Below are 23,547 nucleotides of genomic sequence, written 5' to 3' on the forward strand. Positions count from 1 at the left end.
GGCGGAGAGTTCTGTCGCGGAATTCCACCTCTTTTACACTGTGTGAACTGGCCCTAACAGACATTTTTAGCAAACAAAAGAGAGCTTTAGGGTACATTCACATGTGCAGAGCTTGCAGCGTGATACTCTGTACTGTTATGGCCTATGGCTCTGCATTCTTGCAGCAAATTTTCATTCACTGCCTATAAGCTTCAGGGCCCAAAACAGATCATGCCTTCGTGCCTTTGCTCCCGCCTGCTTCTCTGGCTTCCTGACAGCCTACTCTGACAATCACTGGCTGTGGCGTGACAGCGCACTGATTGGCTGAGTGGGCCGTCAGTGAGCCAGGAGCCAAAGAAGCAGGCAGGAGCACAGGCAGGTAAGCATGATCTGTTTAAGGCCTGGAAGCTAATTAGTTTAACCCCTTAGCGACCCATGACGTATCTGATACGTCATGGCGCCGCGGGGGGTGTTCAGAGCAGGGTCCCGCCGGGACCCCGCTCTGAACGGCGCTGATCCCGGCTGACACGTGCAGCCGGGCAGTGCCTCTGTTAGCTGGCGCGGGTCCCGTTGCCGCGCCGGCTAATTAAGCACTTCAATGCAGCTGTCAAACCTGACAGCTGCATTGAAGTGCTTTATGCACAACATCCCTGGTGTCTAGTGGGTCGGATCGCATCGCGGGGGGGAGATCCGTTCTTCTGGCCGTGCCGGGCCTCAGCGTCGGAATGACGCTGATCCCGGCTCGGCAGTAGATTGCTATGGCCTGCAGCAGGCCATAGCAATCTATGACCGATCTCATGGATCTTTGCTGTGTATATACACAGCATTGATCTCTATAAGAGATCAGTGCTGTCTATATACAAGCCCCCCCCTTTTCCCATTTTATAAATATAAATTAATAAATAAATAAACATATTTAGTATCGCCGCGCGCGTAATCGCCCGAACTATTAATTAATCACATTCCTGATCTCGCACGGTAAACGGCGTAAGCGCCAAAAAAATCCCAAAGTGCAAAATTGCGCATTTTTGGTCGCATCAAATCCAGAAAAAATGTAATAAAAAGCGATCAAAAAGTCGTATATGCGCAATCAAGGTACCGGTAGAAAGAACGCATCATGGCGCAAAAACTGACACCTCGCACAGCCCCATAGACCAAAGGATAAAAGCGCTATAAGCCTGGGAATGGAGCGATTTTAAGTGACATATATTTGTTAACAATGGTTTGAATTTTTTACAGGCCATCCGATACAATATAAGTTATACATGTTATATATCATAGTAATCGTAACGACTTGAGGAACATGCATAACAAGTCAGTTTTACCATAGGGCGAACGGCGTAAATGCAAAACTCCCCGAAATCAAAACAAATTCGTTTTTTTTTTCAATTTGACAGCGCAAATGATTTTTTTCCGGTTTCACAACATATTTTATGGAAAAATTATGCCTGTAATTGCAAAGTACAATTGGTTTCGCAAAAAATAAGCACTCATATAAGTCTCTAGGTGAAAAAATGCAAGCGCTATGGACTTTTAAACATAAAATGGAAAAAGCAAAAGCGCAAAAACGAAAATTGGCTTGGATCTTAAGGGGTTAATAGGCACCATAGGCCATAACAGTGCCGAGTATGGCAGCAGATTTTGCTGCTGCTAACTGCTTACCATTAGGAAATAAAATAAAGTGTAAATGTGTGTTGGGGCTTTTTTGGTGCATATCTTGAGGGGTTTTTTTTTTTGCATTTAAATGTTAGGATTATGATTACTGAAAATCAATAAAGAAATGGCTGTATATGTAAAATGTATGTAAATATATATATATATGTGTTACTAGAAAATGTACCCAGCGCTGCCCGGGTATAAAGTGTCAGTGTGTTAATTAGATTTGTTCCAAGGTCACCCTTCCAAATGTATGCCCTTGTTGTTTCTTTTGTTTAAGGGGAAATCGCCAGGAGCCCTACTGTATATACCCCTTTATACACTATATACCCTGACAGTTCTGCATTGTTTATGTAAATTGTAGCTTATGCACATTAGATATAAACTGAAAACTTTAAACATTCTAAATACCTAAAAGCCAAACTGAGATGTCATGTGATCAGACTGTATACAGAGCCTAGTTATATACAACATTGTCAGTGTTATATACAGAGCCTGGTTATATACAACATTGTCAGTGTTATATACAGCCTGCTTATATACAACATTGGCAGTGTTAGTGGAGGTCCTATATACCTGTATTATATAGTTGGTGGAGGTCCTGTATACCTGTAGTGTATAGTTCTGGGGTCCTTTATACCTGTAGTTTATAGTTTGAGGGTAGCCCCCCTGCCGACTGCAGACCATAAGTAAAGCGTGTGTGCAGAAAACCTGCAGCTTATAATAATAAGTGCATACACAATCCTGCATCATCATAATCTGGCCCTCTTAGGCACTACCATTCATCCTCGGTGAGGACAACACAGAAGAGGTTTCAAAGTACACTCCCCCCACTCCCCCCCTCTTAGGCACTACCATTCATCCTTGGTGAGCACAACACAGAAGAGGTTTCAAAGTTTTTAATACTGTATACACTCCCCGCTCACCTGCAGGTAGCCCCTGTGCTGTATAAATCCCCCCCCTTGCAAGTACTCCTATACTGTATACACTCCCTCCCTGCAGGTAGCCCCCATATTGTAAACACTCCCCCCGCAGGTAGCCCCCATATTCTATACACCCCACACCCCTGTGGGTAGCCCCCATACTCTATACATTTCCCACATTTGCAGGTAGCCCCCATACTCTATACACCCCCCCTTGCAGGTAGTCCCTATACTGTATACACTCCACCCCCCGCAGGTAGCCCCCATACTGTATACACTCCCCCTTGCAGGTAGCCCCCATACTGTATACACTCCCCCCTTCTTATAGGTCGCCCCCATACTATATACACTCCCCCTCTGCAGGTAGCCCCCATACTTTATGCACTCCCCCCTGCAGGTAGCCCCCATACTGTATACACTACGCCCCTTGTAGATAGCCCTCATACTGTATACACTCCCCCCTGCAGGTAGCTCCCATGCTGTATACACTCCCCCTGCAGCTATCCCCCATGATGTATACACTTTCCCCTTCAGGTAGCCCCCCATGCTGTATACACTCCCCCCTTCAAGTAGCCCCCATGCTGTATACACCCCCCCCCCAGTTAGCCCCCATGCTATATACATTGCCCAACACCCCCTTTCTGTATACATTCCCCAACACCACCACCCGGCAGGTAAGCCCCTTACTGTATACACTGTATACTGTTAGGGTGCCTTCACACCTACCGGATCCAGTGTCATTCAACCCTATGACACTACATATTCGCAGTGGGATTGACATTCCACTGTGAGTATGTAAATTAACCCCCTTAGCAGCTGGAGCGTAACTTACACTGACAGAGGAACCCATCATCCCGCCCGCACAGGCCGCTGTTAGATCGTGCAGGCTCCCCTCCAGTGTGTTTAGCGCTGTGCTGCTGCCGGGCACAGCTCTCTCCTCACGGCTTTCAAAGTTCCCCCCAAAGCTGGAGCGGTGTGTGCAGCGTCCAGAGCCGTGAGGAGAGACCTGTGCCCGGCAGCAGCAGCAGCACAGCGCTGAACACACTGGAGGGGAGCCTGCACCATCTAACAGCGGTCTGTGCAGGCTGGATGATGGGGGCCTCTGTCAGTGTTAGGTACGTCGGGCGTACACGGGCGTCTCGCACAAGAAATCCGCAGCTAAACCACAGCTAATCCGCAATACACATATTATTCTTATTATTATTAATATATGTATTGCGGATTAGCTGCGGATTTCTTATGCGAGACGCCCGTGTGAATACACCCTTACTGTATTTATTTCTGTGGATCTGTTGTGAGGCAGCTGCCCTAGCAACCAATCAGATTCCAGCTCCCTGTGAAAATGAAAGCAGTAATCCTATTGGTTGCTAAGGCTCCAACTACCGTTTTAGCTGCAGCTAATTATATCACCTGTGTGTGCAGTGAGGAGATTTTCCTATTCATCTCTATGGGGCGCCTCTCTTTCCCCTCCCCCTCCCCTCCTGTACATCTGGCGGGGATGGGACCTTCGCTATAACCTTCCTGGGCACCCAATGTATCTGTGTGCCAAATTTGGGGTCAAACGGTTCAGGCGTTTGGAAGTCTATACAGGACAGACGGAGAGACAGACAGACAGACAGACTTTCAGTTTTATAATATAGATAACGTTTTAGAGAACATCACTAAATTCCTAAATTCTCTGTTTCTGTTTCTCTTTAGCAAATCCATGTTCCCTATGCCAGCTGTGCAGACTCAGTATCCGGAAATGTATGGGGCAGTCTAGATTACATCTTATTCCATGCCTCCAGCTGCCAACTGTCCTGAAAAACTTCTTACAGTATCGAGAAACTATAAGGAACTTTTAATATGTTTTTTTTTTAATTGTTTACGTCTTGTATATTGTAAAAATGACAAGATATGTCACTAACTTTTCATGTACCTCCCATACATAATGCACTTTCAATTCTAAGGAAAATGTAGGTTTAACTCAAATTAACTCACTTTATATACAATTCTTATGTTGTCACTAACAGTAAAAGACTACACCACAAGAAAAATACAGACGTATTTGTGAAGCTCATCAGGGTCTATACATAGGGTGAAGACAAAATGTGGCTTTTTTTTTGTGTGTGTGTGGAATCGCAGAAACTTTCATATGTCTGCATCTTTTTTTCCTTCATTTTCTGTCAATAATAGAGTCATATTTCAATATATCCAGCTCATTGAAAAATGTTTTTTTTCCCAAGTGGATTCTTACAGTATCCTGTTTTTAGCCTCTTTGGTGTTAAAATGACTCAAAACAAATACTAACTACAGTGTCCATAAACTTCTCACGTTATCTGTTAAAATCCTGCTATCCGGAATGCCTTAGGGTCCCCATACACCTTATATTTTCTCTCTGTACACTCTTGGTATAAGGTATGTAGGTTTCTCCCGACCAACCACCGACAGATGAAGTTGTTAGAGATAAGGATCAGCTGTGATAAAAGATCACCCCTCAACTCCTTTGTTCTGGGACAGACAAGCCAAATTAAGAGCTCTCTGGCTGCGGCTTAAGGTGGTATTACACGGGCCGATGGGGGCCCGATAATACCTGTAAACAAGCAGCGATCTGCTAGATCGTCGCTTGTTTACTGGGCCTATTACACGGCCCGATGTCCTTGCAGCCCTTGTTTAAACTACATACATTACCTATCCACGCTCCAGGGCTGCTGCTGCTGTCCTCTTCTCCACAGGTCCCGCGCGCTCTAGCTTCAGAGCGGCCTGTCAGCTGACAGGCCGCTCAGCCAATCACAGGCCGGGACAGCCTGTGATTGGCCGGACGGCCTGTCAGCTGACAGGCCGCTCTGAGGCTAGAGCGAGCGGGACCCGGGGAGAAGACCGCAGGAGCAGCCCTGGAACGTGGATAGGTAATGTATATCGTCAGTCGCCAGTCCGACGAAAATAGGTCAGAACCTATATCAACGATCAGCCGATGATCGTCATCGACTGATCATTGTATTTATTACATGGAGCGATAATCTGCCGAATCAGCCCGATTCGGCCGATTATCGTTCCGTGTAATAGTACCCTTAAAGTGACACCGTCACCCCCTTTTGTGCACTCTGACATCTCTACACAGGTGTAAAGGGTATATTTAGTGGTTTTCATACCTTATTTTATATCATACATCATGGTGCTTGTTCAAGTAAAAAGTCAACTTTTATCAACTGCAGATTGTGTTAAGTGGGTGGGGCCTCGCGGGATTAGTGTCACTTAGCCCCGCCCACGACGCCACCGTTGGCCCCGCCCCCTCACCAGCCATTGGAACAGGCTGGCCTAAAGGTCTAAGCCCCACCCCCTCTAGGCCGACCCACCAATGGCCGCCAAGGAGGCGGGCCAATGGTGGCGTTGTGGGCGGGGCTAAGTGGTGCTAGCCCCGCCTACTTAACACAATCTGCAGGTCATAAAAGATCACTTTTTACTTGAACAAGCACCATGTCATATGATATAAAATAAGGTATGAAAACCGCTAAATTTACCCTTTACACCTGTGTAGAGATGTCAGAATGCACAAAAGGGGGTGACAGTGTCACTTTAACCTTCCCCTCCCCATAGAGAACACAGGATCGCTCATTGTTGTTGAATAATCCTGTGCATCGGGACTTTTTGATATGTGAAAAGTTTTTTTTAAAGTGACAGTGCCTGTTATGTCAAAAGATTTTTAAGCACCTGACCCGACCTGAAAGTCCTGACAAATCTTCATACAAAAGTAAAATTACTTTTAAGGGTAGCATTACACATACTGGATTTGCAACGGATTTCAGGCTTTGCAGCGAAATCCGCTGTGATTCCTGGTACAGTGAAGTGTAATGGATCACATACCCGCAGCAGAATTTTCATTCTGCTGCAAATATGTGACCCGGCCCCTTTAACCCCCCTCCCGAAGCATACATTACCTGCTCGGCACTGCGGCTGCGTGTGAGGCTCCCGACTCCCGTCGGTCGCCATCAGCCAATCAGTGTATGAAAATTCCGCTGCAGGTATGTGACCCCTTCACTGTACCAGGATTTGCAGCGGATTTTGTGAAATCCGCTGCGAATCCGGTACGTGTGAAGCTACCCTAAAGGTACTCTCCTTTAGAAATGTAATAACATGTCATAAGGATTTCTGTATGTTTTCTGGTACTGTAGATAGAGGCTATATAGCTATTAAACACAAAGGAGGTGGCTCAGCTATTCTTGAAGGTGACCCTTATGATTTGAATAATTCACAGTAGATTCTATGGAACTTGGAAAGATTACTAATTACTAATTACTAATGCCAAATCTCTTACCTCACTCAATCAAGATTGACTTAACACTCCAGGAAGTATATATATGCATTGATACGTCTCTCAATTTATATTACCATAGAGCTCCTGTGGAGCCTAAAGCTGGCCGTATTCATTAGATTTGTTTGCAAAAATACAACAGGCAAGCATAAATATCTACAGAAAAAGGAAATCCAATGCTCTGATGCATCTATGCATCTCCCCTGGGCAGATACAGATTAATTTTGTGCATGGACATAACCTATTAGTACTGAGAGCTCCCTGCTTCCTTTCAGTTCATTTCTCCTTGTTTTTGGTTCAAATACAGGAGAATCAGCAGAGAATCAAGAGTATTGCATATTAAGGGCAAAATATATATTTGTTCTTCATTCTTAGACTCACACATTTGGATATTCATACCAGGTGAATCACGAGTAAAATATATAATTAAAGGGAATCTGTCAGCTCCTGGGCCCTACCTAAGGTGCTGCCAGTGTGTTGTAGCTGGCAGTCCCCTAGTGAGCATGGAGCCTTTTGGTAATTTTCTGTGCAGTGGATTATGCACAATCTCACGTCTCCTACTGTAATGACATGACGTGTCAAAGAGGAGTTGTTTGTGCCACACTCTGGAATGCCTCACCACTCCCTCCTCCTCCCTCTTCTTCATGAATAATTAATGCTGCCCAGCCTCCTGCTCGCTCAGCTGTCATCCAGTGACTCTGATTGCAGATCAGTCCTCTGTAGGCAGTTTATGTCTGAAAGAAACTCTCAGGTGTAGTTGAATCTCTGATCCCTAAGGGCCCTTTTACACGGGAAGATTATCTGACAGATTATCTGCCAAAGATTTGAAGCCAAAGCCAGGAATGGACTATAAACAGAGATCAGGTAATAAAGGAAAGCCTGAGATTTCTCCTCTTTTCAAATCCATTCCTGGTTTTGGCTTCAAATCTTTGGCAGATAATCTGTCCGATAATCTTTCTGTGTAAAAGTTCCCTTATGTGTAGGAGCTGTGGTCTGGTGGTAACTCACCTGTCTAGAGACCTGCTAGCAGTTCATTTTTTTGCTCCATCCTCTGATGGAAATGAAATAGAGGTCTTTATTTTTTCTTTTTTTTTCTCTCATTATTGTGTCATTTTAAGGTTATGTTTACACACAGTATTTTTGCTCAGTATTTTGGTCAGTATTTTGCAACCAAAACCAGGAGGGGATTTAAAACACAGAAAGGCTATGTTTACACACTATTGAAATTGAGTGGATGGCAGCCACTTAATGGCAAACAATTACCGTTATTTTAAAACAACGGCCGTTATTTGCCATTAAGAGATGGACATCCACTCAATTTCAACAGTGTGTGAACATAGCTTTTCTGTGTTTTCAATCCACTCCTGGTTTTGGTTGCAAAATACTGTGTGTGAACATAGCCCTAAAATAATACAATAATGAGGAAAATAAATAAATAAAATAAAATAAAGACCTATATTTCATTTCCATAAGGGGTTAAACCAGAGAATGAACTGCTGGCAGGTCTCTAGACAGTAGAGTTAGCCCTAGACCACATCTCCTACACATTTGGGGTCAGAGATTCAACTATATCTGAGTGTTTCTTTCAGACATAAACTGCCTACAGAGGACTGATCTGCAATGTATGTGATGTATGTGCATACTTGTCCAACCTCTCAGGGGGAAATTTATGAAAGGGTGTAAATATACACCTGGTGTAAACTGCCCACAGCAACCAATCACAGCTCCTCTTATATTCTATCAGAGCTGAAAGCTGAGCTGTGATTGGTTGCTGTGGGCAGTTTACACCAGGTGTATATTTACCCACTTTCATAAATCTCCCCCTCAGTGTTCTTCTCGCTTGTGCCCACAGCCGCCGCTGGAATTTCAGAGCCAGTCTCTGAAGTGACAGGCCATTCAGCCAGTGATTGGTGGAGTGGCCTGTCACTTCAGAGACTGGCTGTGAAGCTCCAGTGGCGGCCGCAGGCAGTGGGCAAAAAAGTGAGAGCATCAGTATGTATAAACTTTATTTATTTTATTTTTTCACACATTAATCAGCCGTGCGTTACTATTACACATAGTGATGTGCAGTTGGCAGCCGATGATTTTGCTGCAGGTTGAAAAACAACAATCAGCCGATAATCGTTTCTTCGACTGATCGCTGTCTTTATTACAGGGATAATCTGCCAAAATATATTGTGGTAGCAAAAAAAAAACCTTCCCTCCACAACACAGGTACAAATCAGGTTCTCATATAGACAAAAAAAAAGATATGCTATTGGTTTCAAAAATTAAAAAACTATACAGCTCAATGCATTTCATAGCCTCTTCCTCAGGGGATACACATGTTACAACAGATCCACATTTGAATACACATCTAGTTACTACATAAATGTTAACAGGTGGAAGCGTGACTTCCACCAACATCACTTACATTATTAGCTAATGAGACGTCTTTACTTTTCCACAAGACACAGCCATTACATTAAAGTCAAGGTAAAAAATATATTGGAGAGTTACATAAATGGCAGAATATAATGTTATATAGAGTTAGAATAGTAGAATTTTTGCATTTGACATGAAAAGGTTACTGTGACATCCTGCAGAATTGCAGGTAATTATATATGTAATATAGCAATAAAAAATGGAACCTGATGCAAACACAATGATAAAGTCTGTTCTCAAGGTGCACTCTTACATAGCAGAAATAAGGGTGGCCGCAATGTATCAGAACTGAATGATGAACAAAATCAGCCAATTGTATTGTACAGCTGTGTACTGAAAATAAAGATTTTACATTTTCACTGTTACTGGGAAGCATGATAATAATGATTAATTGTTCTCTTACATTGTATGATATTACTATATAAAATACTATAAAAAATAGCTCAGTGAATCTGTGAAACACAGGGGATACATCTGCTGCCCTTTTGCTTATCTCTGAAATTGATAGCTTCATTGGGAAAGCTGTGGGTGAGCCCAATGCCCCCAATAGAGACACATATCTTTATCTACAAAAGAAGGCACCACTAAGGCCTTGTGCACATTTTCAGTGTTTTTTTCCGTAATTGTGGATCCACAACTATGCACAAGTACAGTCCTATAGGTTTCTATGGCCCTATTCTCATGTCCGTAATTTAGAGCACTGCATCAGACTGGAAAGAAAACACCATTTCCTGCAGGTCATACAGCAACTGATAAGTATGGGAAGACTTGAGATTTTTAAATAGAAGTAAATTACAGATTTGGATAAGAAAAACTTGTTTTCTATTAAAAGTACATTAAAAGTTATATAAATGTGTCTATACAATGTATTACGGTTCTGCCATACTGATAGCTGATAGAAATCCAAGAAGTGAAGAAAACTGGCCTCTGTGCCAATTCACATTGTCTCCTGCTCCTTCTGTTATCCCCCCTTAGGAGACAAATCTTCCATTCCTCTGTCTCACATTGTGTGTGTTTGCCGAGATCAGGCTGATGATGCAGACAGGGGGCAGGGTGTGATGACACAGGAGGCTTTGCTGGATCCCCCAATCCCCTGAGTGATTCACCATCTCTGAACGACCAGAAGCAGGCGCGGCACTAATTTTACTTATTGTGATGGGTGGGGGACTGTAATGATCAGCTGAAGGAAAGCATTGCATTCTGGGAACTGGTAAACCAGGAAAGACAGAAACACAATACAGAATAAAAGCCCCCAAACAAATGGATTTTTGGTAGTTTCAAAACTGGGATAGATAGATAAGTAAAGCTATACGCTTCTGCGGAAGTTTCTTTTTTTTTAACCTCTACCTGGAGTTCCCCTTTAATGATAGTCACAATTATCACAATTCAAAGTCACAATTATCATATAATAACAAGCACCAGTGGCTATGGCAGGTGGAGAAAAACGAAAATGCTAATCTCTGAATTGTTGTGGCCCTAATGTGGTTGGTCCCATACAGCGCACTCTGCTGCCACAATGCACACTAGCCTCATCATTACTGCAGCATTACACTGCAATACACCTGGTGTCACACTGGGGAGACTGCCCCAGTGCTCCCCCAGCCTGCTCCCCTCGCCCCCTCATTCCCTCCCAGCCTGCTCCCCTGCCCCCTCATTCCCTCCCAGCCTGCTCCCCCGCCCCCTCATTCCCTCCCAGCCTGCTCCCCCTGCCCCCTCATTCCCTCCCAGCCTGCTCCCCCCGCCCCCTCATTCCCTCCCAGCCTGCTCCCCTCGCCCCCTCATTCCCTCCCAGCCTGCTCCCCTCGCCCCCTCATTCCCTCCCAGCCTTCTTCCCCCGCCCCCCCATTCCCTCCCAGCCTGCTCCCCCGCCCCCTCATTCCCTCCCAGCCTGCTCTTCCCGCCCCCTCATTCCCTCACAGCCTGCTCCCCCGCCCCCTCATTCCCTCCCAGCCTGCTTCCCTCTCCCCCACCCAGCCTGCTCCCCTCATTCCCTCCCAGCCTGCTTCCCTCTCCTCCTCCCAGCCTGCTCCCCTCACCCCCTCATTCTCTCCCAGCCTGCTCCCCTCGTCCCCTCATTCCCTCCCAGCCTGTTCCCCTCATTCCCTCCCAGCCTGCTCCCCTCGCCCCCTCATTCCCTCCCAGCCTGCTCCCCCCGCCCCCTCATTCCCTCCCAGCCTGCTCCCTCGCCCCCTCATTCCCTCCCAGCCTGCTCCCCCCGCCCCCTCATTCCCTCCCAGCCTGCTCCCCTCATTCCCTCCCAGCCTGCTCCCCTCTCCCCTCCCCCTCCCAGCCTGCTCCCCTCACCCCCTCATTCCCTCCCAGCCTGCTCCCCCCACCCCCTCATTCCCTCCCAGCCTTATCCCCTCGCCCCCTCATTCCCTCTCAGCCTGCTCCCCCCGCCCCCTCATTCCCTCCCAGCCTGCTCCCCTCATTCCCTCCCAGCCTGCTCCCCTCGCCCCCTCCCAGCCTGCTCCCCTCGCCCCCTCATTCCCTCCCAGCCTGCTCCCCTCTCCCAGCCTGCTCCCCTCATTCCCTCCCAGCCTGCTCCCCTCATTCCCTCCAAGCCTGCTCCCCTCATTCCCTCCCAGCCTGCTCCCCTCATCCCCTCCCAGCCTGCTCCCCTCGCCCCCTCCCAGCCTGCTCCCCCCGCCCCTCATTCCCTCCCAGCCTGCTCCCCCACCCCCTCATCCCCTCCCCGTCTGCTCCCCTCTCCACCTCATCCCCTCCCAGCCTGCTCCCCCGCCCCCTCATCCCCTCCCAGCCTGCTCCCCTCATTCCCTCCCAGCCTGCTCCCCCTGCCCCCTCATCCCCTTCCCGCCTGCTCCCCTCTCCCCCTCCCAGCCGGCTCCCCCCGCCCCCTCATCCCCTCCCAGCCTGCTCCCCTCACCCCCTCCCAGCCTGCTCCCCCTGCCCCCTCATCCCCTTCCCGCCTGCTCCCCCTGCCCCCTCATCCCCTTCCCGCCTGCTCCCCTCTCCCCCTCATTCCCTCCCAGCCTGCTCCACCCGCCCCCTCATTCCCTCCCAGCCTGCTCCCCTCGCCCCCTCATCCCCTCCCAGCCTGCTCCCCCCACCCCCTCATTCCCTCCCAGCCTGCTCCCCTCGCCCCCTCATTCCCTCCCAGCCTGCTCCCCCTGCCCCCTCATTCCCTCCCAGCCTGCTCCCCTCATTCCCTCCCAGCCTGCTCCCCTCGCCCCCTCATCCCCTCCCAGCCTGCTCCCCTCGCCCCCTCATTCCCTCCTAGCCTGCTCCCCTCTCCCAGCCTGCTCCCTTCATTCCCTCCCAGCCTGCTCCCCTCATTCCCTCCCAGCCTGCTCCCCTCGTCCCCTCCCAGCCTGCTCCCCTCATTCCCTCCCAGCCTGCTCCCCTCATTCCCTCCCAGCCTGCTCCCCTCGCCCCCTCCCAGCCTGCTCCCCCGCCCCCTCATCCCCTCCCCGCCTGCTCCCCTCCCAGCCTGCTCCCCCGCCCCCTCATCCCCTCCCAGCCTGCTCCCCTCACCCCCTCAGCCTACTCCCCCTGCCCCCTCATCCCCTTCCCGCCTGCTCCCCCTGCCCCCTTATCCCCTTCCCGCCTGCTCCCCTCTTTCCCTCATCCCCTCCCAGCCTGCTCCCCCCGCCCCCTCATTCCCTCCCAGCCTGCTCCCCCCACCCCCTCATCCCCTCCCAGCCTGCTCCCCCCGCCCCCTCATTCCCTCCCAGCCTGCTCCCCCCACCCCCTCATCCCCTCCCAGCCTGCTCCCCCCGCCCCCTCATCCCCTCCCAGCCTGCTCCCCTCGCCCCCTCATCTCCTCTTAGCCTGCCCCCCCCCCCCGTCTGCTCACACACAGATGGCCACGTGACCTCCTCAGCCCCTCTCTCTGCGCCCAGTGTCCCTATAATAACGTGCACCAGCAGGGGGCGTATGGTGGAGATACTGTAGGGGACCATAGACCCCATAGCTGCATTCTATCCAATATAACGGGATGTTATTAGGTTATAGCCGCACACAGTAACTATACACATTGTGCGGTATGTTGTGATAAGTAAGCGCTTCCTCTACTGATGACGTGTTCTAGGTAGGGGGCGGGATCCTGCCTGGTGTGTACACCCGTAGTCATAGTAACGGTAGCCCGGCTACACAGAACGCCGACTGTACGGTGCTGAGCAGCAGCAGCGCGTGTGCCCGGTGACGATGACGTCATATCCCGAGGCCCCGAAGAGAACGGGGGTCCCCAGAGACGTACTCAGGTGGCTGCAGAGCCTGGACCTCAGCTTCTGCCCCAAGAACTTCCGAAGGTATCTGAAGGCAGGACCAGCGCCCTTGTGCAACTACAACTCCCGGCATGCCTTGTCAGACGACTACAGCCCGCGCATGCCGGGAGTTGTAGTTTCATCTCAGCTGCATGAGAGCATGGTGATGGAGTGCAGGGGACTGTACACCTGAATAAAGAACTAGAGCCGGTCGGCATCATCTCCATGTATCACCTCTGTACGGTGACATTACTAGGTGCATCTGTGACCCTGCTGCTTTTATTATCCCCGTCTCTGGTCCCATTGTGACATCCCTGTGTTTTATCCCTGCACTATGGCGTCACTGTCACTCTATAACGTCACAGTGTTTGGTATTCCTGCGTTGTGACATCACAGTATTCAGTGTTCTTGTGTTATAATGACATCACAGTGTTCGGTATTCTTGTGTTGTGACATCACAGTGTTCGGTATTCCTGCGCTGTGACATCACAGTATTCAGTGTTCTTGTCTTATAATGACATCACAGTGTTCAGTATTCTTGTGTTATAATGACATCACAGTGTTCGGTATTCTTGTGTTGTGACATCACAGTGTTCGGTATTCCCGCGTTGTGACATCACAGTATTCAGTGTTCTTGTGTTATAATGACATCACAGTGTTCGGTATTCTTGTGTTATAATGACATCACAGTGTTCGGTATTCTTGTGTTGTGACATCACAGTGTTTGGTATTCCTGCGCTGTGACATCACAGCGTTCCGTATTCTTGTGTTGTGACATCACAGCGTTCCGTATTCTTGTGTTGTGACATCACAGTGTTCCGTATTCATGTGTTGTGACATCATAGTGTTCGGTATTCTTGTGTTGTGACATCACAGTGTTCCGTATTCTTGTGTTGTGACATCACAGTGTTCCGTATTCTTGTGTTGTGACATCACAGTGTTCAGTATTCTTGTGTTGTGACATCACAGTGTTCGGTATTCCCGCGTTGTGACATCACAGTATTCAGTGTTCTTGTATTATAATGACATCACAGTGTTCGGTATTCTTGTGTTATAATGACATCACAGTGTTCGGTATTCTTGTGTTGTGACATCACAGTGTTCGGTATTCCCGCGTTGTGACATCACAGTATTCTTGTGTTATAATGACATCACAGTGTTCGGTATTCTTGTATTATAATGACATCACAGTGTTCGGTATTCTTGTGTTGTGACATCACAGTGTTCGGCATTCTTGTGTTGTGACATCACAGTGTTTGGTATTCCTGCGCTGTGACATCACAGCGTTCCACATTCTTGTGTTGTGACATCACAGTGTTCCGTATTCTTGTGTTGTGACATCACAGTGTTCCGTATTCTTGTGTTGTGACATCACAGTGTTCCGTATTCTTGTGTTGTGACATCACAGTGTTTGGTATTCCTGCGCTGTGACATCACAGTGTTTGGTATTCCTGCGCTGTGACATCACAGCGTTCCGCATTCTTGTGTTGTGACATCACAGTGTTCCGTATTCTTGTGTTGTGACATCACAGTGTTCCGTATTCTTGTGTTGTGACATCACAGTGTTCCGTATTCTTGTGTTGTGACATCACAGCGTTCCGTATTCTTGTGTTGTGACATCACAGTGTTCCGTATTCTTGTGTTGTGACATCAGTCTTTTTTAAATGGTCCCCGGTGTTTGTACTTGTTTATGATAAGATAAGCGGCATGGACAGCACTTTTGGCACCATTTGTACTACAATGTAGCATAAATAAAAAACATTAGTGTCACCAAACAATTGTCAGGGAGCCCCTTGGTTGGTTTGTTGGGTTATGTTCACACCCTCTAGATTTGTTGCAAAATCCTGCAATGGAACATCTATTGGATGATTGTTTTCTTTCTGTAGCAGCACATGCATTTCGACTAGCCCCATGCAAATGGAGTAGTGCCTGAAATATCTACAGGTCTACCATATCCACTCACATTACAGAACCCCCATGGAGAACACTAGACCCGCCGTGTTCCCAGCACCACCTGCAATGTTACTAGTATTAGTATTACTTCTTTTAGAGACCTCTCCAATGGATACATCACAGCAGAGATCTTCTATTGGTATTACCAGGAGGACATCCAGATGCATTCCTACGACAATGGGACCTCGCTCGCCACAAAGTTGGGCAACTGGTCACAGCTGGAAAAAGTAAGGTTGTGTCATTGTTCAGGTTCAGGCGATCTGTTCTCATCACGTACAGCCAGCGAATTGGAAATCACCTGATCTCTGGTATTTTTTGCAGTTTTTCATGAAAAGGAAACTTAATGTTTCCAAGGAATTAATAGACGGGACAATACACTGCAAACCTGGAGCTGCAGAAATCCTGTTGCAAGAAATCTATGTGATGCTAACACACAGAAGGTGAGCTATGGCAGGACTACTGCCCATCTACAAGGTGCAGGGCTTTCTGCAATGCAGGACATAGCAGATGGGCTCCATTATTAGAGTACTGAGACCTGTGCCGCAAGCTAGGGAGTGAAGAGCACAGCCGAATGCTTCTCCTGGCTATATCTAGAGATCGGTGGGGGTCTCAGCACCAAAATGCTGACCGGTCAAATCTTTTGACATATCTATATGGCACGTCACAAGTTTTGACAAAATGACGGTAACCCTTTAAACACATAAATAATTTTTTTAATTTAAAATTTCCACAACAAAATCCAGTGTAAAATCCCAAACTAATCTACTTCACACAATTTGATGTGGATTTTCTGCCATGTATTTTTGTGCAGCAGATTTTCTACAATGTTTTTACCTGTACTGTCAATATTTGTATTCTTGTGAATTGTAAATTCTTTGTCATTGTCCTTAACCATTACAGTATAGCAGTAGTTTCATGAAAATAGGTGACTGGAGTGTTTATAAGTCTATCAGTGTATTTTATACTGAGTTGTAACTTTTCTTAAGGGTTAAAACCATCCAGGATAATGAAGTAGACTTCACAGATCGACAGTACCAAGAAGGCCTCCCCATGGTGGCTCGATCGACAGCAACAAAAGCCGTTAAAAGCAATATAACTCTGAGTGAGATCCTGGCTGAGCCAGACATTGATGTCAACAAGCAGAAGGTGCAAGCTGTGATCAATATCCACCTACAGCAGAGACAGAAGGAGAGGATGGCTGACCCAAGTGAGTGCAGCACAGGGACTAGGCTCCATAAACTTTCTTATGTAATGGGAGTCTCTTTGGGTTATAAAGAATCTGTTGGCGCTATACAAATAAATAAATAAATAAAGAGTTTTGAATCCACTCCTGATTTTGGCTAAAAATACTGACCAATTTACCGTCAGGTTTTTTAGCCTTTCTTTAGTTAAAGGGAATCTGTCACTAGGTTTATACTGCCTTAAATGAGGGCGGCATAAACTAGTGACAAAAATGCTGAACACGGTGTATTACTTACATCATTCTGTTCAAATGTTCTCCTAATATGCAGGAGAATAGGATTCTTGCCGCACCCATTCCCCCGCCCTCCAGCTGCTGATTGACAGGTGACTGACTATACACAGCATAGATAGATAATTGCCAATCAGCAGCTGGTGGGTGGAGTTTTCTGCTTCTCATGAATAACCAGGACTACTGAGCTCATGCACATAATGGAAAGGGCTCTTATTGTCCATGTTATTTAGGAGGATATCTCTGTATTAGATGCACAGAACAGTTTAACTGATACATCATTCTGTTCAGCTTCTCTGTTACTAGTTTATGCTACCCTTAGATAGGGCAGCATAAACCTACTGATAGAGTCTCTTTAAATTTAATTCAGCCATTGGTGGCTCAAAAAATGGTGTGTGATCACAGGGGTATTCCACTCAAACATAACTTTTCATATGTTGCTGCCCATGGTGAGATTTACAATTCATTCCATACCTCTTATTATCTATTAAGTCTTTTTTACCCAGTTCTGAGCTGCTGCTTTCTGCTGAAGATACAAAAAACTGTATGTGAGCCTTTGTCTCCATCTCCCCCTCCTCCCCTCCTTTCTGAGACGTCTGATGTAAATTCGATAAAGTAACGTCCCTATCTGCAACTTTGTAGCAGCTTTGTTAATAAATCACAGTGATGTCATCAGCAACTTGACCTTAGAGTAACCCTCCCAGAATTTCAAAGAAGCTACAAAGTTGCTACTTGTTTACATCAGCTGTTTCAGGAGGGGGGAGTACGGGAGTACAGGAGACAGAGAGAAAAGCTCACACAGTTTTTTGTGTTCTCAGTAAAAAGCAGCATCTCAGAACTGGGAGAAGGAGACTGAATAGATAATGACATGTTGTCTCACCATGGGCAGCAACATATGAAAAGTTATGTTTGAGTGGAATACCCCTTTAAAGTACGTCCACAGCAGAAACTAACATAGATTTAAAAATTGGCACATCAGTGCAGTAATACTATGCAAGAGATCTGCACTGTATTTTTTAATCTGTGGATTTATACACACAGAATATGTGCAGCAGTTACACTATTGTGGGAATGTATTATTTTATCCTCTTCACTCCACTCACTTTACTAGCTTGCACCCTTTTTCTTATGATAGTATCAAATGTGTCAAATCCATCATATTTCCCAAGATATAAGATAAATTCGAGTTGAGTGAGGATATGTTTTTGGGTCTGAAATAATAAATGCCCCCAACATCTATCAGACAACATAACTGGTGAATTAGGTACAGATGTGACAGTCATAAAAAATGATGTCAGTCACACCAAAATGTAGGCACAATAACATTCATACATTGCCTCCTATGTGTGATATTAACCCTTTAAAGCTAGACTTTATTTTGACTTTTGTTTCCTTTAGAAAGATTTAACGTGAAACCTTCACTTGGTGAACGTGCCGTTCGTCTCCTGCCTTCATCTGATCAACACCAAAGTGAGACCAGTCTGACAAACAGGTCATCCTCCTCCTTGTCCTCTAGCTCTAGTGAGTATTCAGAAAAAGTACTGAAATATTTCTGAGCTTTTGTAGACAGTGAATAGGCTACTAGTGATCATAGAACGGGTATGAACCTAGTCCCACCCAGGTATATTGTGCTGGCCACCAGTACTATAGCCCAAAGCTGCATTAACAAGTCATCAGAATTCATAGATAACACCTCCCAGCATTCCTTGCTGTCTCACTATTATGGTACGTTTACACAGACAGATTTATCTGACAGATTATTGCAGCCAAACCCAGGAATGGCTTTAAAAGCGGAAACATCTTATGGTGCGTTTACACAGGCAGATTTATCTGACAGATTTTGGAAGCCAAAACCAGGAATGGATTTGAAAAGAGGAGAAATCTCAGTCTTTCCTTCATGACCCGTTCCCTGATTATAATCTGTTTCTGGCTTTGGCTTCAAAAATCTGTCAGATAAATCTGCCCGTGTAAATGCACCCTTAGTCTTTCCTTTATGACCTATTCTCTGTTTATAGTCTGTTCCTGTCTTTGGCTTCAATAATCTGCCATATAAATCTCTCTGTGTAAACGCACCCAGATTTAGGGGTATGCTTTTAGGGATGTGTCCTGACAACAAGACTGTTTACAATTTCCATTGAAAGTCAGCCTAACTGTGAATTCAGCTCTGAACAATAGCACACTGGAAAATTATGTATTTACACTTTTACCACACTCCTAATGCAGATTGTTACCACTTGAAATTACAAAAAAGGGAATGTACATTTTAAGTGCCTGCCCAATTTAATTGTTGCACAGTGATGGCTGGTAGGACATACTGAGCTGAGTTGTGGTTAAAAGTCACATGCAGATGAAAATCATCTCAGTTGTATAATCTATTGCTGTGGATTTTAGCTGTGTGACACCCCAATATTGCATAGTACCACATTACAGCTGCATATTGTATATGGAACATCCATTTAGTATCTTTCCTAGCATATGCTTACTGTTGTATTATTGAAAGCCATTTCTTTTGCATTAGGTTGCATTGTGTGGAAACTATCTATGAAGCAATAAGAGAACAATAGAACACTATGAGGTTTTTGTTTGTTTAAGGACAACTCTGGCACTATTGCAAAAAACAACAACACAGGGACAAACATATTTTTTAATACTTACCCTCCTGGGTCCATCTCCGTTTTAATCTCTCGCCAGTTGCTGGTCCCCGTAGCTCTGGTCGGCATCTTCATCTCTTTGGCACTTCCTTTTTCTTCGGCTGGCAGGGTCAGATGACAGCTTGCTCAGCCAATTGGAGGGGCTTTAGAGTGTCGGGGGGTTTGCTAGTAGAGAAGGGGGGCAGAAGGGTAATTAAAGCACATTACAACTTATATATAACGAAGTTATATAACTTTGTAATGTGTTTTAATTGCCTGAAAAAGAAAAAAAAAAAAACAGAGTTGTCCTTTAACAAGTTAAAAAGGCATTTTAACAAACTTTACATAGATTAATAGTAGCTCAGAAATGAAAAATGACAGATTTAGCTTACAAAGAAGAAATCTCCAGAATAATGCCATGTATGAGATATATAATGACAGGATATAGTTATGTACTCTGTCCTTATGTACCGACATGGCAGCTTATCCTGAAAAGTCACCTGGAATGACAGGTCCGCTTTATGTATTGCCTGTATTCTGTTACAGCTCAGTGTTCTCCCATTTCTATGCTCACAGGTCAGACTGATATCAGAAGTAAAACAAATGTCAGTTTCAAGGAGATCAAAGTCAAACAAGGAGATAGAAGCTACGTGTCCTCCAGCGTGAGTTCAACAATGCCGCCCTCCACATTGAGTGCACCTTGACTTGAACCATATGTGTGCCCATATATCAATGTGATGTGTCCAGCGCTCATTGGGTGATGTACGGCCTTGCGGTAAAAAAAAAAAAAAGAAGGCAGTTTATCATCTGGGTGTATTATATATCATTTTATAAAATGCAAAATCTAAATGAAAAGTGCAATCCATCATTCATATGGCTTTCTAAAAAAGAACCTCAAGGAAACAAACTGTGCAGTTGTCTATAAAATACAACTTAATGAACTCCACATTCTGTTTAAGCAAAAAAATAAATAAATTCAGTGACAATAGTATGTGACCTACGAGATGTTTCAGCACAGTTTTTTTTTTTATATTCTTAAATGTGTTTTAATATATACACTTTTTGCATCCATGTTAGCAGTGAAAAGTTAGCTACACTTGCTGCAAAAGTGAATAAGGATCATGAAAACTGGTAAGTGCTGAATATGCCTTACACCTGTACACCATATCAGATAGTGGCAATTGGTGCATTCCACACCAACACATGTCCACCTTTACACACAAAACCAAAAGGTAACATTTTTGATCCTGCTCCCTGATGCTGTGACCTAAACATTGCACCTGGATCTTGGCACCATATAGAAGGTAAGATATTGGACTTTAAAATGATACCACACAGGATGCATAACATAAGTCCTTGGCAGTAAAAGGCTTAGGGTATGTAAAATCAGCAGGGAGCTCCGCCGCGGAATCCTGTCTGCCTCCGTGTCCCAGTGTCTATGAGATGCAAATGAGAGTTACTGCCAATCCGCATCCCATCCAATAGAGACAGTGATGTGTAATAGTAAGAAGGGAGACAGGGGGCGCTTCCTCGTGTAATAAAAGGTGGCCAGGTGGATGGAAAAGAGATCTTACAGGGATCCACTCACCTGGGTAGGTTATGCGAATTTTAGGCACAACTCTAAATGCAGCGTGAAAGAGGGTACTCCGCAGCTGTACTGGGGGACGTCACCACCGACGGTGGGAGAAGCAAATGCAGATGTGTAATCAGGCGACTACAGGACCAAGGGTCAAATCCACACCAGAATACGGTAAGCGCAGGAGTATACACATTTGCACACAGCGGTGCAGCCAGGAATCATCCAAGGGTAAATGGCGTAATAAGTATATGTTCTTTTATTGCAACGCGTTTCGGCCCTATATTATCCAACATGGGCCTTTATCAAGCATGGACAATCAGATTCACAGGATTAAAGCAAGCATGTGAAATGTTTATCCTGATGACCAGATCTTATTTTTAACACCGATCTGTCTGATGTTCAGTAAGCCAAGGTAGGTGGTGGCAACATTTCCCTAAGCGAAAACTGAAAGCAGCACTTTACATCCTTATTTTATTTGGGGCAGCACTAACACCCATGCTTGATAAAGGCCCATGTTGGATAATATAGGGCCGAAACGCGTTGCAATAAAAGAACATATACTTATTACGCCATTTACCCTTGGATGATTCCTGGCTGCACCGCTGTGTGCAAATGTGTATACTCCTGCGCTTACCGTATTCTGGTGTGGATTTGACCCTTGGTCCTGTAGTCGCCTGATTACACATCTGCATGTGTAATAGTAGAAATAAATGCTGCACTCAACCGTAATCTTCAGTATCCTTCTTTATTTCATCTGCGATTAGCAGGGAGGGGACGGCCGTTTCAAGGACCACCCCTTTGTTCACCTGGTCGACAAAGGGGTGGTCCCAGAAATGGCAGTCCCAGGACGCGTCTGCACCCTTCCACTTCCCCTCCCCACTAACCACAGATGAAATAAAGACAGATGCTGAAGATTACGGGTGAGTGCAGCATTTATTTCTATTACACATCACTGTCTCTATGGGATGGCTGGCGCGCCTCCACTTCCATCGCTCTCCGCTCAAAGAATTGACATGTCGATTTTACTCAGTGTGAACATACCCTCAAAAGCAGCAGTTGATCCAGATATCATTTCTGATAGTTTAGTGCTGGTGCCATGCTTCTAGACCTCCATAGAAACACAGTTGTAGAAATTTTGATCTTTATAACAAACCCAGGCCATGGCTTACTGGATTAGCTTTATTCTGTAAATAGAACATCTGTATAAACCATAAACTAAAGGAAACATATATGATAAAATGTTGTCATTCAGTGATGCATTTCTTTACAGTCAGTGGTGTACTACACAAAGTTACAGTACAAATCGTGTGCTAAATCTTTACATTACTTAAAAATGGTAATAAATTTCACAGTTTGATTTTGTGGCCTATGTACAGCACTGGAATAACCACCAAGCAGCTTATATTGAGGAGTTTGAACAGAAGCTACTAGTATTACTGGACATATACAGTACCCCATGACATGGTAATATCCTGCATAAAGGAATGTGTAAACAGAACGGCGGGACATGTTGGTCTTTGGATAGTCAAACTAAACTTTCTTTTCTATATACAAAGATTTGACTGAACCATTACCAAACACAAAAGTATATTAGCTGCATCTGTAGTAATGTGATCAGAGAGCCTGCCTATCATCCTGGTACAACCGCCTGAAGTAGCTCATTCTCCGTCCCTTCTGCCCTTGCATTCTTATTTGTTACAAGCCTCTTTATCCTTTATATACCCCATTAATCCACATTCAGAAAGGATTTAATCGTATTCCGGTCCCTAAAGGTGAGAATGGGTTAACCTTCGCCCACATTAATGCATCGTTCAGTGAAATAGCCGATTTTCCATCTTCTAGAAAGAACACTGGGCCCTGAAAAAGCAAACAGAGGCGTCACTGTAATGGCATGACTGGAGCTTCTTTGTTTTGAAATTAGACTAGAGATCTCACAGTAAAGCATAACATTAAATAAGTAGGTTTTCTATGATTATGATAGAAAAAAAAGCTGATTTATATAGCCAACATATTCCGCAGCGCTTTACTGGGCGAACAAAACGGACAATCAGATTCACAGGATTAAAGCAAGCATGTGAAATGTTTATCCTGATGACCAGATCTTATTTTTAACACCGATCTGTCTGATGTTTAGTAAGCCAAGGTAGGTGGTGGCAACATTTCCCTAAGCGAAAACTGAAAGCAGCACTTTACATCCTTATTTTATTTGGGGCTGCACTAACACCCTCACTTTGCCAAGGATGTTTATAAAATAAAAAGGCTTTGGTCCCTAAAGAGCCAGAAAGGACAGCTATGGGATTGAATGAATTGTGACCACTTTATATTACATGGTGGCTTCTTCACTTAAAGGAGATACTCCAGAGGGGGAAAAAAGTTGTTTTTTAGTGCCAGAAGGTTTTATACAGATTTGTAAAT

At 45.3% G+C, this 23,547-nt stretch overlaps 3 protein-coding genes across 9 annotated transcripts in view; 2 read left to right on the plus strand and 1 right to left on the minus strand.

Annotated features, from left to right (window-relative positions):
• ASB5 (ankyrin repeat and SOCS box containing 5) overlaps nt 1-5,262 on the plus strand; it is a 43,139-nt gene extending 37,877 nt beyond the window's left edge. For all 4 annotated transcript variants that reach the window (XM_069976580.1, XM_069976582.1, XM_069976583.1 and 1 more), the window contains one exon: nt 4,257-5,262. In XM_069976580.1, the coding sequence (XP_069832681.1) occupies nt 4,257-4,402 (146 nt within the window). In that variant the 3' untranslated portion in view covers nt 4,403-5,262. The remainder of the gene's footprint in view (nt 1-4,256) is intronic.
• Nucleotides 5,263-13,166: 7,904 nt separating this feature from the next.
• On the plus strand, nt 13,167-20,544 carry SPATA4 (spermatogenesis associated 4). The gene is made up of 6 exons (XM_069976584.1): nt 13,167-13,544; nt 15,550-15,679; nt 15,774-15,892; nt 16,439-16,659; nt 18,322-18,444; nt 20,130-20,544. The coding sequence occupies exons 1-6, from the start codon at nt 13,441-13,443 to the stop codon at nt 20,255-20,257; spliced, it is 825 nt and encodes a 274-aa protein (XP_069832685.1). The 5' UTR covers nt 13,167-13,440; the 3' UTR covers nt 20,258-20,544.
• A 1,808-nt stretch (nt 20,545-22,352) lies between these two features.
• Nucleotides 22,353-23,547, minus strand: part of WDR17 (WD repeat domain 17) — a 77,167-nt gene continuing 75,972 nt past the window's right edge. For all 4 annotated transcript variants that reach the window (XM_069976586.1, XM_069976587.1, XM_069976588.1 and 1 more), the window contains exon 30: nt 22,353-22,989. In XM_069976586.1, the coding sequence (XP_069832687.1) occupies nt 22,870-22,989 (120 nt within the window). In that variant the 3' untranslated portion in view covers nt 22,353-22,869. The remainder of the gene's footprint in view (nt 22,990-23,547) is intronic.

The sequence above is a fragment of the Dendropsophus ebraccatus genome, chromosome 7 (assembly GCF_027789765.1).
Source record: "Dendropsophus ebraccatus isolate aDenEbr1 chromosome 7, aDenEbr1.pat, whole genome shotgun sequence".
Taxonomy (NCBI): domain Eukaryota; kingdom Metazoa; phylum Chordata; class Amphibia; order Anura; family Hylidae; genus Dendropsophus; species Dendropsophus ebraccatus.

Excerpts from the sequence above, each read along its gene's own strand:
- SPATA4 (XM_069976584.1), top strand. The coding sequence starts at position 13,441 with ATGACGTCATATCCCGAGGCCCCGAAGAGAACGGGGGTCCCCAGAGAC. Across the intron at positions 15,893-16,438 it reads GTGATGCTAACACACAGAAG|GGTTAAAACCATCCAGGATA; the intron begins GTGAGCTATGGC and ends ACTTTTCTTAAG. Across the intron at positions 16,660-18,321 it reads GGAGAGGATGGCTGACCCAA|AAAGATTTAACGTGAAACCT; the intron begins GTGAGTGCAGCA and ends TGTTTCCTTTAG.